Source organism: Cricetulus griseus, chromosome 7 (genome assembly GCF_003668045.3).
Source record: "Cricetulus griseus strain 17A/GY chromosome 7, alternate assembly CriGri-PICRH-1.0, whole genome shotgun sequence".
NCBI lineage: Eukaryota > Metazoa > Chordata > Mammalia > Rodentia > Cricetidae > Cricetulus > Cricetulus griseus.
Genome location: NC_048600.1, coordinates 65,325,058 through 65,343,707, shown reverse-complemented (window position 1 = coordinate 65,343,707; position 18,650 = coordinate 65,325,058). Strand labels below are relative to the sequence as shown.

Sequence of the window (18,650 nt, the reverse complement as noted above, 5' to 3'; positions counted from 1 at the left end):
GTCGGCTTGGGCCTGGTCAGAGTGATGTGGGAAAGGTTTAAGTAGTTTAGAGGCTTGAACTCGGGCCCTTTCTCTCTCTCCCTGCCACCTGGCTGAGTGGACTTTTGTGAGTACTATTACTTAATAAACTACCTGTTATCAATCTAGATCTGACTCCACTTTGCGTTCAACTTTAGAAAGGAGACAAGGAAAAGGGGACAGGAGTATTTGTCCTGGAGAGGCAAAGGAATGAGTGTATCTAGATAAAGAGGAGACAGGCGTGGCCCATAGGCAAATTTATAAAGGTTTATAAAGGTAAAATGGGAACCCCTGTGTTAGAATGAAGTGTTTACTTTTAATTGGGTGTATTAATTAGGTGAGCCAAAGGGGGCTTCTGATTGCTGTACTTCAATACTTTGATAGCTGGACCTCCTCAGAAGGAGGAAGAGGCCAAATAGGGGAATAGATCTTGGTGGCTAGCTTTAGGAATGCAATCTAACAGTTTTTAGCGAGGCAGAGGGAATTGGGGAGAAGGGCAAGGCCTGCCAGAAACGTGCTCACCATGCTCAAGCTGGCCAGAGTCCCTTCAGAAGGGAAGGAGGCTATGCCACACACTTCATGTTGCAGAAGCCTCCAGATCTAATGTCCTTTCTCCCCCTCAACCACACAATGGTCTGGGCTTTTCATTTGTTTATTTTGCTGATATTTTGGGTGAGTTTTGATTATCTTTTCAATGCTAGAAATCAAGCTGGCAGATGCCATATCCCTTTGCTACCACCATCCCTAGCTGTCACCCTGATTCTGTCCTCAGAACTGGCCAGTCTATACAGATATGCTGGTCTGTCCACTTCAAACTTCCAGTTCTTTCCTATCACACAAAATGAATCCTATGTTCCTACCACAGCTAGACTATGAAGACCTCAGGGTCGCACACACTCTCATCTTGAGCTGTTTTCTTTCCTTTCCACTGGCGATGACGCTAGTCTTGCTAAGCATCAAATACACCAAGCCAGCTTTTTTGTAGGCAGCTCTTCCCAAGAAAGTAAAATCTCCCAAATATCCCCACCCCTGTTCTGTCTGTAACTCACTAACACAACTTTACTGTCTTGTCACCCCCTGATGAATATTTTCTGTTTGATGGACCACCATCTCTAGTCAAACCAACCCTCCAGTGCAGCGTTCACTGTTTCTCCAGCTTCTGCGCGCAGTGCCTGGCACCTGTGTGCTCCCTAAGTGAGAGAAGGACACCTTTTAAGTACCGGATAGTCACTGACATTGCATGCTAAAGGGTGTCCAGCAGTCCCTGAAGTGCCAATCCTCAAGTCGGATTTTAAATGTAATGTTTTACTATTTTGCTAACTATAAAGTTGCTCCATGAATACTTACTATGAATTCAAAGGCAACTAAATGACTCTAGGAGGAGGCTCTGGTTTATCACCCCATCCTCGCCGGCTCCACCCAGCGGTCCCAGAGAAGACCTCCAGGGTCTTCGCTCCTGTCCCTTCCACCTCTCATCTCCCAGTATCTGGGGACAGTCAGACGCCCCACTACAGCCACCTGCGCTGCACTGAGGGGCGACCGTGAGCCCCTGCCTGGTCGCTGCACCGACCGAAGCGCCTGTCGAGAGCACAATCCTGAGTCTTTCCAGCACGTTCCCTGCTGCTCGGCCCACCTACGCAGTTCCTGCAGGCTTTAGTCGCAGGTTGCGGGGTCGAGTTCCCCAGAGATAGCAACATCCTGGACCGTGTTTAACGGCGAGACACAAGCAGTCTCCACTGTAACCGACTGCATCTCTGCTTCCCGCTTGACCCAATCGTCAGTCAGTATCCCCGCGGAGGCTTCTGGGAACTGTAGTTCAACCCACAAAAACCACTCCGCGCAGGCGTACATCATCACTTTTGCCTTCCGCTCTCCCCTGGGAAAAGGAGTCTCAAAGCCCTAGAGTTGCAGCCCCGTGATTTGTGGGAATTAGGGTCCCGGGCTCCCAGAGCAATGCGCAGGCGCGATTCCGCTTCAGGCTGCAGGCTCCATCCAGCTCATTGTGTCCTGACTGTTATGTGGCTGCTCTGCTCTGTCGCCGCGATGGAGGCGCCTCCAAGGGCAGCCCCACGGTGACCAGCGGCGTCCAGAGCCAAGCGGGAGGGCGACGGTCAGGTCTGTCGGGGGAAGGGACGGCGAGCAAGGCTGGGTTGTGGTCCATTTCAGAGGATAAGGGTCCCATGCCCTTAACTTCGCAGCATCTGCACTGAGATTTGACTCCACACAGAGAAAGGACCGACAGAATGGTCTTGTGGTGGAACTGAGAGATTCGAAGATTGCATATGGAGAAGGGTGGGTCCGGACCTCTATAGTGTCTGGGGACAGACTCCGGAAGGAGGTTGCATCCAATTGATGAGTATGTTCGTAGTGGTACTTCAAGTCCTGTCTGAGGAACGGGGCAACTGCAGTGCAGCCCCTGCAGTGGAGGGTGGCTTGTGTGAATGATTCTCCGCACCCCTCCAACCCCACACCACGCAAATGCACTGCCTTTGACTCCAGCACCAAAAGGAAAATCCTGAGCCCACACAACAGTTTGGTATGCCAGACTTCGGAGGTGAAGATCTGGCTTGCTTAGCTCCCCTCCCTTTTCAAGGAGAAAGAAGTCAACTCTTACCCCCACCCCTCCTTCCCTCTCATCCGGATCAAGCTGTCCCAGGAGGAAAGAATGTCTTAAGACTCCCCAGCATGCCTTTAGGGGAAAGGACAGAGGATGGGTAGTTTGAGAAGTGTGGCTGGGGCAAGCTTTCTGCAAGGGCAAGTCAAAGCGTTTAAGACGCGGGATGGGAAGTACGGAGGATCTCACCAAAGAAAAGATGGGAAGGGGAAATGACATGGTGAGCAAGTCACCTTACAGATAACGGGAGGGCCAATTCTCTCAAAAGCAGTAGGGAACTCATTGCTGTGGGGGCACTGAGGATGCGGGGATATGAATGTTCAGGCTCACACCCTGTGATTTTTGACCCAACCATCTCATCACAGGTGTGCAGATGCTTCTAGCCTGAGGAATCCCACAGTTGCAAAGCCCCTCGCCTGCTTCTTCGGTGCTTGGTGGTCCTCAGAGAGCTCACAGGAGAAGGAATGGCTGTCAGCCACCTCCCAGCCCTGGTCCAGGTGAGTGGGGAAGGAGTGTTGTAATTAACCCCACCCCCACCCCCACCCCCGGCTCCCTGAAGAGTGTAAGGTTATTTACTCCAGCCAGAAGCTTTTCCCTCTTACTCTGGTCTCCCCAAACACCTGACCCCAGTTGCTCCCTCCCACCCCACACCTCTTCCCCGTGGGCCTTGGAACTTTACATAAGTCATGTAAATGGTACAGGCTGGCAGGAGTCTAGCATAGTCTGAAATGAAAACCTTTCACTTTCTATTAGCCAGTAAGATGTGAATCCAAAATGGTAAAAACAGGCTCTGACAGGAGCCAAGAGAAGGAATTTGAACTTTTTCCTGTCAAGGTGGAGTTTCCTAGACTCCTTTCTTTCTTTTCCAGAATCTATGCAACTCTTGTTTCGGAGGACTTTTTTTTTTTTTTTTTTTTTTTAAGCTTTGTTTATTATGTATACAGTGCTCTGCCTACATGTATGCATACCCACCAGAAGAGGGCACCAGATCTCATTATAGATGGTTGTGAGCCACCATGTGGTTGCTGGGAATTGAACTCAGGACCTCTGGAGGAGCAGCCAGTGCTCTTAACCTCTGAACCATCTCTCCAGCCCTTGGAGGACTATTTTGTCAGTAAAAATATTCAAAGAACTCTACTTCTAGAGGCTAGGGGTATAGCTTTGTGGTATAGAACTTTGCTGGTCTGTAAAAGGCCCTACGTTCAGTCTCCAGCATCACACACACACACACACACACACACACACACACACACACACACACCTGGGCATGGTAGTTTACACCTGTAATCCTAACACGTGGCAGGCTGCAGAAAGAAGATTGAAAGCCAGGGCCAGCCTAGGCTCCGTGGAGAGCCTTCTGCATAGAGCTCAGAGCTGAAGAGTATTCTGAGTGATGCCAGCCTCTTTGCCCCCAGGTTCACTTGGTAAAACCTGTTCCAATCCCTTCACTTTTAGGCCCTTAACTAACTTTGTAGGACAGGAATGTGTGGGAGGTGAGAAGTTGGGTGAACAACTAACCAGTTTCAGCTTGCTGGCTGCTCTTGTTTTTTTTTTTTTTTTTTTTTTTTTTTTTTTTTTTTTTTTTTTTTCAAGTTTGCACAGCCATGGGCAGCAAGGGCTCTGTGCTGCGTTACATGTAGTAAGTGGCACCACAAGGCAGGGAGAAAAGGTGTGTGGGGAGTGTTGTGTGGTGAGAGGAAACACGAAAGAGTGGCGGAGGTGTTAAATTCACTTTATAGCAACATGCTCATTAGAGCCTCTGCAATCTGGAGAGACATGCCCCAGCCCTCCATTCCCACAAGATGGGCATTGCACCCTTCAGAGAATGGAACTCAAGTAACTCACTAACTTCCCCATAAGCCCCTCGCACCTCTTACATATTTCCCACTTCCCATCTGCACCGGACACCAGGCACACGGATGTGGGAGGAATGAACCATATCTGAGGCGTAACAGTTAAACACTGTTTATGTTGTTTACAGGCTGCCGTGATTTGGCTGCCATTGGGCAGACATAACTTAGGGCTACAAAATGTGCCAGGTCTATGAACTATGTTAGAAACCTGAGATGAATGAACAGTTCTTGATAAATCAGTACCTGGCTCACTTCAGCCAGTGTTTCTTGGCTCCTTGACGTGTACTGAGACTTTGGGTACAAGTAATGAACTTAATTAAGCTCTCTTAAGCTAAAGCAGGAATTTTTTTCTTTGCTTCTACTTGACCCTTCTTCCTCAGTGCACACTAGCCCCTGTGAAGACCACACTGTGAGAGGTGCTGTTTTCCATGCTAGATTTCAGGCTCCTGAGAGAGAATCTGTCCTTGTTTAGAAATTCCAAGGAAGGAAGGAGTTATAACCAGAGAAGACATGGTGTCATTGCACAGAATGATCACTTCCATGGTGTGTGTGTACACTCTCACAGGTGTTGGGGTGGGCAGATGAGCAGTCGAAGAAAAAAGTAAGACTTACTGAAAACAATGCTCTTGTGCCGCTGAGCGACGTGGATGCACTCTGAGAAGTGCATTGTGAAGCTGTCTCATATTATTTGAGCACAGAGGTCATTTCTCACAACTTAGATGGTGTGGGTCAGCCATCCAACCTGGCCTCCTAGTGTAATCCACAGTTGTGAAAAACATGAAACACGTGAGGCTGCTGCTGCTGAAACACGCCACACTGTTCTACAGTAAAGGTTTCTTGAACGTATCAGAGTAGCCTCTAAAATAATGATTTAAAAGAGTACAATAGGCAGGGCCTTGGTGGCGCACGACTCTTTAATCCCAGCACTCGGGAGGCAGAGGCAGGTGGATCTATGTGAGTTCGAGACCAGCCTGGTCTACAAGAGCTAGTTCCAGGACAGGCTCCAAAGCCACAGAGAAACCCTGTCTCGACACCCCCCCCCCCCAAAAAAAAACGAGTTAGCCGCTGTACAATACTTTCTGCATTATGCTTTTATGTTACTAGTGCAATATGTTTATCTAAACCATCATTACCACAAACACGGAAGTACAACCTATGCTGACATTATACCATCTACACTAGGGTTTTGGAGACAGACAGGAGATGTTGTGGGCTAAGTAAATAAGTTCACAGTATTTCTCAATAATTGATATCAAAGTGGGGGACAAAGTATGTCTTCAGGACAAAGCTCAGCCACTAGGAGATGCTGAAGAAATTCCTAGCTTGTCTCTACACACCAGCTTCCTGCAGGCTAATGGTCCCTAGGAACTGCTAGGACAGCCAGTATCTGCTATCCTGTGGTACCTCCTGGTTGGTAAGAAAGGGCTCTCTGTTACAGGATTTGGTGACCTTCAATGATGTGGCTGTGCTCTTCACCCAGGAGGAGTGGGGGCGGCTGAGCTCTGCCCAGAGGACCTTGTATAGGGATGTGATGCTAGAGAACTACAGCAACCTGGTTTCTCTGGGTAAGCTGGACACCACAGTATTTACCTTCACCTTTGTGGATTTGTTAAGACCTCCCTGGAGGATCTGGAGTTTCCAGTCTGGTCCCTCAGCCGATTAGCCCCAAAGACATTCTAATTATTAAACTGTTGGCCGATAGCTAGGGCTTCTTACTGGCTAGCTCTCTCTTAATTATTAACCCATAACTACTAATCTATGCATTTCTACATGGCCTTATCTTACCAGAGAATGCCTGTCTGTCCTATCTTCCCAGCCTCTACATGGCGTCTCCCTGAGGCCTCTCTCTGCCTTCCTCTCCCCAGCCTTCTCCTGGCCTGGTACCTCCCCCCCCCCCATGCTTCTTGCCTGGCTATTGGCCAATCAGTGTTTTATTCATCAACCAATAAGAGAAGCATATATACAGAAGGACATCCTGCATCACCCTGAACTGCCATAAAGACTGGGTTAGAATTGGGCCTGCTGGTGATACTGCCTTCATTTCTACTATGTGTCTGTCCCCTTGGTGTTCCCAGAGCTCTGCTGAAGTCTCACCTGGAGAGGTATCACAATTGAGAGGGGTGTGGGAACAGACTGACTGTGTCAGGTCCAAGCCACTCCACCACACACACACACACACACACACACACACACACACACACACACACACACACACACGCGCACGCACGCACGCACGCACGCACGCACGCATGCACGCACACACACACACACACGTTCCCCTTCCTGTCTAATCACCAGTTCCAGAAAGTTCTGAGGATCAGGTATCATCCTTACAATGACTTTTATCTTCATTATAATCAGATAAAGTCAATTTTTCTTCCTCCTTCAAAAGCAGGACTCTTGGGATCCAAACCAGACGTGTTTTTTCACCTGGAAAAAGCAGACAAATGCATGTCAGAGGATGCGCCAGAGGGCTTTGTTCTTGGTAAGAGCCATGCATGTGGAACTTTGGGAGGAGTCCAGTCAGTGTGACAGGCCTGGGCCACATTGTCCCAGCATACATATCCAAACTGGCATTCATTATGGAAGTCTGCACATGTCTGAGCCCTTCCTTCCATGGTTTCTTTTCTCTTTTTGTTTCACATAAGTTAGTAATCTAGGGTTGGAGAGGTGGCTCTGTACTTAAGGGTGCTTGCCCCTCTTCCACAGGATCCAACTTAAGTTCCCAGCACCCACACTGGGCAGCTCACAGTTGTCTTTAACTCCACCTCCAAGGGATCCAACATCCTCATCTGGCCTCCATAGGGAGACTGCACACACATTCATACACACAAATGAAAATAAATGTAAAAAATTGTAAAAACACCTTTTGTGTGTGTGAGAGGGGGGCAGAATCCCTTTCTATATAGCCTGGCTGTCCTGGAACTTGCTATGTAGACCGTGAACTCACAGAGATCTACTTACCTCTGCCTCCCGAGTGCTGGGATTAAAGAAGTGCGCCACCACACTTGACCTGTAAAGTATCTTTTAAGACCTCTTATGACTATTTTTCACTGTAATCCAGTGAAATAGTCAGAGATTTATATTTTATAGTTGATATCCATCTCAAATGTCTAGGACTCAATGTTTGATAAAAATTAGCTATCATAACTCAAAATTGCATTTGTTAAAAATATTTAATCTACCACTGATATACAGTTCAGTGATAGAGCATGCATGAGGTCCTAGGTCGGTGTTTCTCAAGGTCAAGACCCCTTTGGGGGTTGAATGACCTTTTCACAGGGGTCACCTAAGATCATTGGAAAACACAGATATTTACATTACCGATTCATAGCAGTAGCAAATTTACAATTATGAAGTAGCAACAAAAACAATCTTGTGGTTAAGGGTCACCACAAACATGAGGATCCATATTAAAGGGTCACAGCGTTAGGAAGATTGAAAACTAACTGTCCTAGGTTCGATCCCCAGTATAGGGAAATAAAATCTTTAACTCGCCACTATAGAATATTCTATGGATTTGATGTTCTTTGACAACCAAATGCCTTAACTCACTGAGCCATCTTGCCAGCCCAAAATCTCCAACATTTTAAGTACTGACAAACCACCACATCTGACCTCAGATGATAGGTCACAGTCAGAACTCAGACACTGAAACCATTCTATAAAATTACCTTAGGTTGTGTGCACGTAAAGTGTACATAAACATGAGGGGTTTCATGTTCAATCTTGGGCCCCATCCCTACGGTTTTTCTTTATGCTTGTGCAGACATCTGCCCAACCCCCACCCCCAAAGTGAAACACTCTCTTCCCAGGTACTTCAGACAAGGGCTGCTCAGCTGTGTTAGATTAAATTTTTCCATTGTTGTGCCCATTACTCTTGCCTTAGCATAGACAGTTATTTTTCAATTAGCATACACAGCACTAGGTTTCATTACAGTATTTTCAAACAACATTGATTTTGTTGATCCTCATCCTCTTTACCCCATCTCTCTGACCCCTCTCCCATACTCACCTACCCTCCCCAACCTCCTTTCCACTTTTACGTTGCATATATACGTCCCATTGCCCACCCCTTCTCTTTCTCCCTCTCATGGTTTCCTTTCTTGTTTCATAACCTATATCCACACGCATATACAGCACATAGAAACACACAGGCTGGGATGGAATGAGTGAGAACATGTAATTTTTCCTTCTGAGTCTGAGATACCTCGAATAATATAATACTTTCCCTTTCCTTCCATTTTCCCGAAACTTGCATTTTTATGGTTTCATAAAATTTTATGGTTTCATAAAATTTCATAAAATATGATATATAAAAATATATATCATATTTTCATTCTCATTACCCATTGATGGACATCTAGTCTGGTTCCATTTTCTTGCTATTGTGAATCAAGCACCAATAAACATGGATGAGATATGGGAGGGAGCATGTAGAGTGCTTTAGGTATCTTTTCAAGCATGAGATAGCTGGGTCATGTGGCAATTCTATTTTTAAATTTTCTTGAGAAATCTCCATACTGATTTTCATATGGCTGTACTTTACACTCCCACCAGCAGGAAATAAGGCTTTTTCTCTGTGCCTGCATCTTTGCCAACACTCATTCATGGACAGTTATTTTTAATCACAGAAAGAAAAACATCGTATCAGATGGTTTTGCATTTTATGTTTTCTGTCCTCTCGACCACTAGCTATAGAGAGCTGTGAGTTGAGTGCTGCACAGGGCAGTTTGGAGTAGGCATGTGTGATTGCTGACACATTTAATCTTTAATGTCCGGCAAAGCAAGAGTGATGGATACACTCTGCAGCTTACTCCACCCAGTGGAGATAATGCATTTGGACTGAGCCTTCTCTTCAGCCCCACTAACTTTGTTTTGTGCTGGTATTTCCTGAACTACTTTTCCAAGTCATTTTGTCAATGTGGCAAAAGACCTGAGAGAGAAACCGCCCAGAAGGAAGGTTTATTCTGGCTCAGTTTCAGAGTTTGTAGTCCATGGTGAGCTGGCCCCATGGCAAGACAGAAACACCACAGAGGAAGGAGGAGGAAAGCATGGAAGCTAAGGGACAAAACAGGAAGAGGTAAGGAGCAAGACATACTCAGGAGTAAAATGCTTCCTCCAACCACACCCTGCCTCCTAGTAGCTCATTCTTCTAGGAGCTAAACATTAATGAGGTTAAGACTGGGAGATGGCTTGGTGTGTAAATGCTCACTGCATAAACAAGAGGGCCTGACTTCAGATCCCCATTTCCTGGGCAAAAGCTGTACATGACAGAATACATCTGTAGCCCCAGCATTGGAGAGCAGAGACTGGAGACTCCTAGGGTCCACTGCCCAGCCAGTCTAGTGAAACAGCAAGCTCAAGGTTCAGGACACTCGTCTCAAAAATAAGGTAGGAAGTGATTGAGGAAGCCACCCTGCGTTAACCTCTGACCTCTACAAGTGTTCTGACTAGCATCCTGGTTGGATCCCTAAATTTTGCCTGTGAGATAACGCTGAACTTTTCATTCCCAGTAGTCTTTGAGTTGTATCCCCCAAGAACTGCTATCATTCTCTACCTTGGTGTTTTTTTGTTGTCTTTTTTTTGTGGGTTTTTTGTTTGTTTGTTTGTTTTTTTGGTAAAGGTCAATCTAGATTTTCTTTGAATAGAACATGGTGTTGAGACATGACTTCTGATATTTAAAATCACTTTTACCCACTGAGCCATTTCCCTGGTCCTATCCTAGATTTTTTGAAGTAAACTAATTTCGAAGTAATATGTAGTACAGAAAAAATACACATATTTATAATCCAATAAATTTTTAACAGCATGAACACATTTGTATAATCAATATTCATATAAAAAAGAAAAATTACTGTCACCCCTGTAACCCCTGCCCCCCCAGTCCTTTCTCTTTCTTTTGACCCAATGGTAACACATTTATTTTTATTCTTTCTGAATTATGTAAATGGGGTTGTGCAGACTTCACTCTTCTGTGTCTGCCAGCCTTTTTCCAAGTCACGTGACAGGCAGCTGCAGTTGGCTCACCCTCATGGCCCTATTATGATTTACCACAGAAACTGGTCGCAGGGTGGGGTTTCTGCTTGGCATCTGTTTCCCTTCCGCCTCGAAGCTCTTAGGTAATGATTACTGTGACATTTTCTTCGGCTTATAGAAAACGTTTGTGCACGTGTTTTGCCCCATGTGTCCCTGAGACATCCTGTGCTTATGCATCTTTTGAGTCTTTGTAGACCTAGCGAAGGAACTTCCCAGTGTTTGTGCTGACTTATATTCCAACTAGCGGAATAGGGAGCTCACATCCTTTTACAGCCTTGGAGTGTGTCAGCATTCTGGAGGATGTGTGGAGCTTCTCAGCTGGTGGCGACAATGAGTCTTATTATACTTATTATTTATTTAAACACCTGAGCATCTTCTTGTATAAAGGATCTGTAAGACTTCTCTCCCTTTCTGTTTAGCTCCCTGGCCTTCTCTTCTTGATTTGGAGGATGGTCTAGTGAGTGTTTCAGTTCCCACTCTGAACAACGATGCCGTCTGATAGGTACAAGTTTTCAAATTTTAAGGTAGCTTAATGCATTACAGTTCTTTTCCTTCCTTTGGTCTATGCTTGTGTCTTTTTAAAAATGTATTGTAGAGGGGGAAGAGGTCAGAGACAGCTTTTCAGGATTAGATTCTCTCCTTGCTTTTGAGGCAGGGTCTCTCCTGTTTCTGCTGCTGCACTTGTACTCTAGGCTAGCTGGCCTGCAAGGTCCTGGACAGTACTCCTGTTGCCATGTCCTGTCTCCCCATAGGAGTGCTGGGACTATAGATGCAAACCCCTATGTCTGCCTTTGTAGCTGAGTTCTGGGAATTAGGCTTGAAGCACTTTTCCCCACCTTGCCATCTGCCCGCCACTTGTGTCCTTTTCGAAGGTATCTTAAGCTAATGAAAATCTGTTTATTCTAACAGCTTTACTATTTTATCTTCCATCTTTAGGCCCACAATTTTACTTTCTCTCTGGGTATTCAGCTGACCAGGATCACTTACTAAAAGGACCATTTCTCCCCAAGGTACTGTGCCCTCCCCTTGTCAGGCACACTCTGATTGCTAATGTGTAGGCCAATTCCAGGTCCTATAATCTGGTCTATGAGTCTGTTTCTGGGCCATCACGTTTCACTCTCTGTTCAATCTCATGCAGTTCTATTACGAGAAGATCTGGACTTCTAAATAAAGTTAAGATATCTTTACTTAGATAAATACCCGACAAACTCAAGCCAGAGCGTGCCAGGGGCAGCAAGTCAGGGAGGCCGGAGAGAAAACTCCCATGTGCCTTGCAGCCCCTTAAAAACCTATCATGAGTCATCCTGACCTCACCTTGACCACACCCTGACAGGCATGGTCAGGCACACCTGTAGCCAGCTTCTAGCAGGCATGGCTTACACTGTCCCCTACATAGTTCTAACACTTCCAATTACTCTAGAGTTGTAGTGAGTCTTATACTCGTCAACACAAGTTTTCCAGCTTTGCTGATTATTGCATTCAGAATTTTAAGTTTGCCCATTCAGTGTCTGCAAAATTTCTGTTAAGATTTTGGACAGAATTTCCCAGAGTGTGTAGTTTAAGTGGGGAATTCAGAGTTTCCCATTCTTTTGACTATGGTATATTCCTCCTGTTTTTAGGCTTTTGTTAATTTCTTGGAAATGTTATTGTCTGAGGGATATAGTCCTGTCCATCTTTTGTTATGCCCTATTTACTTCACAATGTTGTTGCTTTTGATGTAAGTATTCATCTTTTGGGAGTATCACTTTCTAATTTATTGTTGGTATGTGATATACTATAGTTTTTATATTCCATAATTAGTTCTTATTTTGCATTTTATATAAACATAGTCATGTCAGATGATGACATTTTTATTTTTTCTTTTCCAAATTTTAATCAATTTTGATTTTTTTTTTTTGAGTTAGTATAAGACCATGTAGCTCTGGCTGTTGTGGAACTCATTCTGTAGACCAGGCTGGCTTCAAACTCACAGAGATCCACCTGTCTCTGCCTCCCGAGTATTGGAATTAAAGGCATGTGCCGCCACTGCCCAACTCAATTTTGATTTTTTGAGGTAGGGTCTTACTATGTAACTTAAGCTAGTCTGGAACTCTTTATATAGCCCCGGTTGACCTTGAATTTGTGATTCTCCTGCCTCTGCCTTCTGAGTGCTGAGACTACAGGCTTCTCTAATTCAAGCTATTATGTACTTTATTGTCATCATTGTTATTTGAGGGCATAGTTTGTGTGTGTGAGGTATATGTGCATGTATAGACGAAGTCAGAGGAAGGCGTCATGTCCTGCTCTGTCACTCTCAACTTTACTCCTTTGAGAGTCTTTCTCTGAACCTGTAGCTAGGCTGACCGCCAGCCAGCCATCTTCCTGTGTTCCCTTCCCACACTGAGTGCTGGAGATTCAAACTCTGGTCCTCGTGCTTGTGCAGTAAGCACTCTTACCCACTGAGCTGTGTGCCTAGTCTTCTATTTACTTTTTCTTTACCTTGTACTATGACTTATAGCTTAGTATTGAATAGAAAAGGTAATAGCAGCTTGGTTATTTCATTCTAGTCTCACGGAGGTATTTCATTGTTAATATTTTACAATTAACAGTGGTTAATGTGGTTCATGTATGTCCTCTTTATTGAATTACAAGACTTCTCTCCTGCTTTTCTGGGAGTTTTTCATGATTTGCTTTGAATTGAGTCAGCTGCCTTCCCAGCACCTGTCAAAAGACTGATGGGATTTTCTCTTTTTTCTAATCTCTTGATATTAGTAGTCAGTATACCCATTATTTCCTATGTTTGGAAGCTTTAGTTGTCCTGTGAGCTCCCATTTGTATCTGTACTGACAGCACCATTCAGTTGAAAAGACTTCTAAATGTTGTCATGATTTCTCCTTTGATGTGCCAGTTATGTAGACGTGTATCACTTTCGTTCTGTTCGCTCTGATTTTCACTTGGAATATTTTGAAGTTCTGTCCTATATGTACACACATTCCTGGAGTGTCGCCTCTTTGTTTTCTCTAATGTGGGATATGTCTGATACTAATACAAGCACCTATCTTTCTTTTACATTTAAGTCCTTTCCACTCTTTTATCTTTACTGTTTCAGTGTCTGCATTTTCCTATTTCTGTTCTAATGCCCTGCATTTGGGCTTTATTTATTTAGATTAGTTACTCTGTGTGTGGAGTTTGATGTCTACGACTCTATTTATACTGTTTATTCACCTGCTTTGAATTCTTTTTTATCTTTCTTCCCTTCTCTTGGATTGTTTTTATTGTTTTACTTTTGTCCTATATTGGTTTGTTGATTTATGGTCTTTTGCCTTTTAGTGGTATATGTAATACTTAAAACTAGCTTCTTATTATCCAAAATGATGTTTTTAGTTGTTCTAATTCTCACACAGAACTCGGAATGTAGCTCCGTGGGTAGAGTACTTGCCTAACATACACCAAGCCCTGGTTCAGTCCCAGCACGACATAACCCGGGCCTTGTGTCTGTGGTATGCCTAGTATCCCAGAACTTGGGAGGTAAAGGTAAGAGAATTAGAAGTTCAAGGTCATTGTTGGCTGCATAGGGAGCTCAAGGCTGGCCTGGGATACCTCCAAAAAAATTATTGTCCAAAATTTACTACTACTTTTTCCTACATTTCTGTATTTCCACATGCTTGATTTTTTTTTCATCTGTCAGGGACACTTGTGGTTTGCTTTGAACTTAGGCCAGCTGTTGGCACTGTCTCTTGTTTACTTGTAGGCTACTTCTGTTTCATGTTTATTCTTCAGAAATGTTTTCTCATTTTGGTCAACTTTTCTTTTGAGTTTGACAATTAGGTTCTTTTAATACTTGTGATATTATTTCACTGTCTTCTGGGTTCTGTGGTTTGCATTGACAAGACTTGTTTTTGTCCCATTACAGGTACCGTAACTTGACCACTGGAGCCACTTTCCAAATGCCCTTTGGCTTTCAGTCATTCTTCAGTGATGTACCCAGATGAACTTTAGTTTTGACCATGCTTGTTTAAAGTAGGGGGTATCTTCTGAGCTCGTGATTTAAGCTTTAAATGTACTTGCTTGCTTTTCTCTTCTAGATATTATTTAGTTATGGTTGTTTTGTGGTTCTCAATGGAAGATTATCTGGGATGAGTGGGAATGGGAAGTGCGAAGAAGAGCTTGTTCTTGATAGGATTTCCTTGAACCTACATTATCGGTATTTAGTATCTAATCCTTACTATTACATATCTCAAAGCTTTAACTAGACTTATTAGAAGGCAGAAAATGGCATGAAATCTCAAACTCGACTTCATAATATCATGATACCCATGAGTCAAAGTAAGAAGGTTGTTGAATAGGTGTGGAATTGTCATGTACCTCAAGACCAAAAGCAACAGATTATTTGGTCAGATAATCCATGGGGCTATGTCTACTTTTCTGCTAAAAATCCCATTTGTAAGTGATCATTATGCTGTCTCCCCCAGAGTCACAGAGTCCCCTTCCTGGAAATACTAGATGCTAACAAGTGGACTTTGTTCCTAGGTTTCTGTTCTTCTGTGTCACAGGGTGTTTTCCTTGTGTAGATGTCACAATGTCATGTTTGGGGCCATCACTTCTGTATGTGCAGTTGAACATCCTTATTTCATTAGTATAGATGAGCACTTCACACAGCCAAGGGACAAGTAAACTTCTGATTCTGATTGAGTATCCATACTCAAATAAGTCTAGAAAATATAAAAACATTGGTTTTGGTCTTGAGGGTTTCTTCCTACCGAGTGTTGACCTCTAGGTTCAGGGTGTTGTTTTGGCAACATTGGTGTTGTCATAAAGATCTTATCACTGGACAAGATAGCTACACACACCTCTTGTATGTTAGCATAGTATGGTCTACATTAGAGATTTTTAAAAGACTTTTTTGGTATTTTTGTGTGCTTTCTTTGATTCATAAAATTTTTCATACACTATAGTTTGATTATTTTTTCTCCTCCCTTCTAGATCCTCCCCATTCAAATTTATGATTCTCTCTCTTTCTCTCTCTCTCTCTCTCGATTTTATTATTTATGTGTGTGGATATGTCTCTGTACCACATGTGTGCCTGGTCCATGCAAAGGCCAGAAGAGGGCATTGGATGCTCTGGAACTGGAGTAACAGACAGACATATATTAGCTACCATGTAGGTGCTGGGAATTGAACCTGGATCTTCTGGAAGAGCAGCCAATGTTCTAAACCACTAAGCCATCTGTCCATCCCCCAAATCTTTTTTTTTTAATTTATTTTTTATTTTACATTCGGACTGCAGTCTCCCTTCCCTTCTCTCTTCCCACTCTCTCCCCCCACCTGCCCTCTGCCCCTTCTCCCCATCACCTCTCCTCTGTATCCACTCAGAAAGGGGCAGGCCTCCCATGGGCATCAACAAAGCATGACATATCAAGCTGCCATAAGACCAAGCTCCTCCCCTGTACCCATGCTGGACAAGGAAATCCAGCATGAGGAATAGGTTCCCAAGAGCCAGCCAAAGCACCAGGGACAACCCCTGCTCCAATTGCTAGGAGTCCCACAAATAGAACAGGCTACACAACTGTCACATAGATTCAGTCAGTCCTGTGCAGGCTCTCTGGTTGTTGGTTCAGAATCTGTGAGTTCCAACGAGCCGAGCTAGCTATTTCTGTGGGTTGTCCTGTGATGTCTCTGACTCCTTGGATCCTACAATCCCTCCTCCCTCTCCTTAGCAAGACTTCTTGAGCTCAGTCCAATGTTTGACTGTAGGTCTCTGAATCTTCCTCTCTCAGACACTGGATAAAGGCTCTCCACTGACAACTGGGATAGTCATCAATCCAATGGCAGGCATCCCTCAAATCTTATTCTTTAACCTAGGTTAGCCTCATTGTGGTCCATCTGCCTCAACCTCTCAAATGTTGGGATTACAAGCATGAATCAAAATTGCCCTATTTTAGATATCTTTGAGATTTAAAAGTCAGATAAAATCTATTTAATGACAAACAAAATGAACATGGTTCTCGGGATTCCAACTCAGGTGCAGGATCTTTGAAATCAAACTCCCAAACACTCCTGCCTTAGGTATAGCATTAAAGAAGCATCTGCCATACTCCTGTGTTCACATCTCTGGCTCTTTCCCCTTCATGTCACCAGTTTAAGTCTTCAGCTGCAGTTTCTTTGTTAGCATTGTTAACAGGCTAACATTTCATTTCATTCCATCAAGCTGTTTCACCAGGGTAAAAGTGGCATTTGTGTTTTCATTATCTTTCAGGAGGGATTACAATGACCATGAGTAAGAAATGTCTCAGGGCAGATATCTCTAAAAAAGAATCAGATCAATGGATAATGAAGGAGAGCGTCACCAGAGAGACTCACCGGGAATGTGCTAACCTGTTAGACTGGCAGTACCAGGAGGGTCAGGAGGTCAGGTTGCAGCAAGTGGGCCTCACCCAACAGGACACTCCATCAAAGCTCAGTGAGCAGCAAGCTGAGGTGTCTGAGAAGGGCTGCACAGTGAGCTCATTACCCATTCAAAGTCAGAGATCTCAAGCAAGCAAAAAAGCGTTTGAATGTAGTGAGTGTGGAAAAGCCTTCTCTAAGAGTTTCACCTTTAAGAAACATCAGGAAATTCATACTGAGAAGCTCAACACAAGTCAGAAAACGTCCATTAAAGAAAAGCGCTATGAATGTCGAGAATGTGGAAAAGCCTTTCACCAGAGCACACACCTTATCCATCACCAAAGAATTCACACTGGTGAGAAGCCATATGAATGTAAGGACTGTGGCAAGGCCTTCTCAGTGAGCTCTTCGCTTACCTACCACCAGAAAATCCATACTGGAGAAAAGCCGTTTGAATGCAAAGTTTGTGGGAAAGCCTTTATCCGGAACATACATCTTTCCCACCATCAGAGAATACACACTGGAGAGAAACCTTTCCAGTGCAACATTTGTGACAAAGCTTTTGTCTGCAGAGCACATCTTACCAAACACCAGAACATTCACAGTGGCGAGAAACCCTATAAATGTAACGACTGTGGGAAAGCCTTCAACCAGAGTACAAGTTTTCTTCAGCACCAGAGAATACATACTGGAGAGAGACCCTTTGAATGCAACGAATGTGGAAAGGCCTTCAGAGTGAACTCTTCCCTTACCGAACACCAGAGGATTCACACTGGGGAGAAGCCATATAAATGTAGTGAATGTGGCAAAGCCTTCAGGGACAATTCATCCTTTGCTCGACATCGGAAAATTCACACGGGAGAGAAACCTTACAGGTGTGGCTTGTGCGAGAAAGCTTTCAGGGACCAGTCAGCCCTAGCTCAGCATCAGAGAACTCACACTGGGGAAAAGCCTTACACGTGTAACATCTGTGAGAAAGCCTTCAGTGACCACTCAGCCCTTACCCAACATAAGAGGACTCATACAAGAGAAAAACCGTACAAATGTAAAATCTGCGGAAAAGCTTTTATACGGAGCACACACCTCACTCAGCATCAGAGGATTCACACGGGAGAGAAACCTTACAAATGTAACACATGTGGGAAAGCCTTCAACCAGACTGCAAACCTCATTCAGCATCAGAGGCATCACACTGGAGAAAAATGATAGGAATGCGGTTCGTATGGAAGTGCTGTGGGAGTGATGACATTAACTATTGAATATAAGAGAACACATGAAGAGTCACAATGAAGTCTTTTGTTACAATGGCTCTAATTACTAGAAGCCAAGTGTCACAATGCCATGGGTTTTGAGAGCATTAAGGATGGTATTTCTCTTTAGTGCTGCCTCGGTTGGATAGTAGTACCTTTTTCTTATTGGCCTGAATTACCAAGTATTAGAACCAAAATAAAACTTCATTAAAAGTATAATGTCAGTTTATTGAATTCACAATTTGTTAAGAAAATTATAAAAATTAATACTGAGAAGCAAATGGACAAAAAAGTAAGAAATGGTCTATATGCATTTTATTCTAGATTTTCTTCTATAAGAAAGCTGCCACCTTTAATAGAACCTTTTGTCTCCTCTCACCCACAACCCTGATGCCTAGTGTAAAGAAGTTGCAGTTAGTCACCTGTGCATGTGTCAAGAATCATTTAAATCATGCTTATGATTTCTGCTGTTTCAAACACCTTTTTGTCAAACCTCCTGGGTCTACCTGCCCA

General features: G+C 44.0%; 1 protein-coding gene across 1 annotated transcript; it reads left to right on the top strand.

Annotated features, from left to right (window-relative positions):
* Positions 1-3,096: 3,096 nt before the first annotated feature.
* Znf454 (zinc finger protein 454) lies at positions 3,097-18,093 on the top strand. The gene is made up of 5 exons (XM_035447803.1): positions 3,097-3,129; positions 5,924-6,050; positions 6,881-6,970; positions 12,073-12,075; positions 16,763-18,093. Exons 1-5 carry the CDS (start codon positions 3,097-3,099, stop codon positions 18,091-18,093), a joined length of 1,584 nt encoding a protein of 527 aa, XP_035303694.1.
* The last annotated feature ends 557 nt before the right edge of the window (positions 18,094-18,650 follow it).

Bases quoted from the DNA above. Each gene is read 5' to 3' on its own strand.
- Znf454 (XM_035447803.1), top strand. From the start codon at position 3,097: ATGGCTGTCAGCCACCTCCCAGCCCTGGTCCAG. The intron at 3,130-5,923 runs GTGAGTGGGGAA...TCTCTGTTACAG, and splicing joins ACCTCCCAGCCCTGGTCCAG to GATTTGGTGACCTTCAATGA. The intron at 6,051-6,880 runs GTAAGCTGGACA...CTTCAAAAGCAG, and splicing joins CAGCAACCTGGTTTCTCTGG to GACTCTTGGGATCCAAACCA.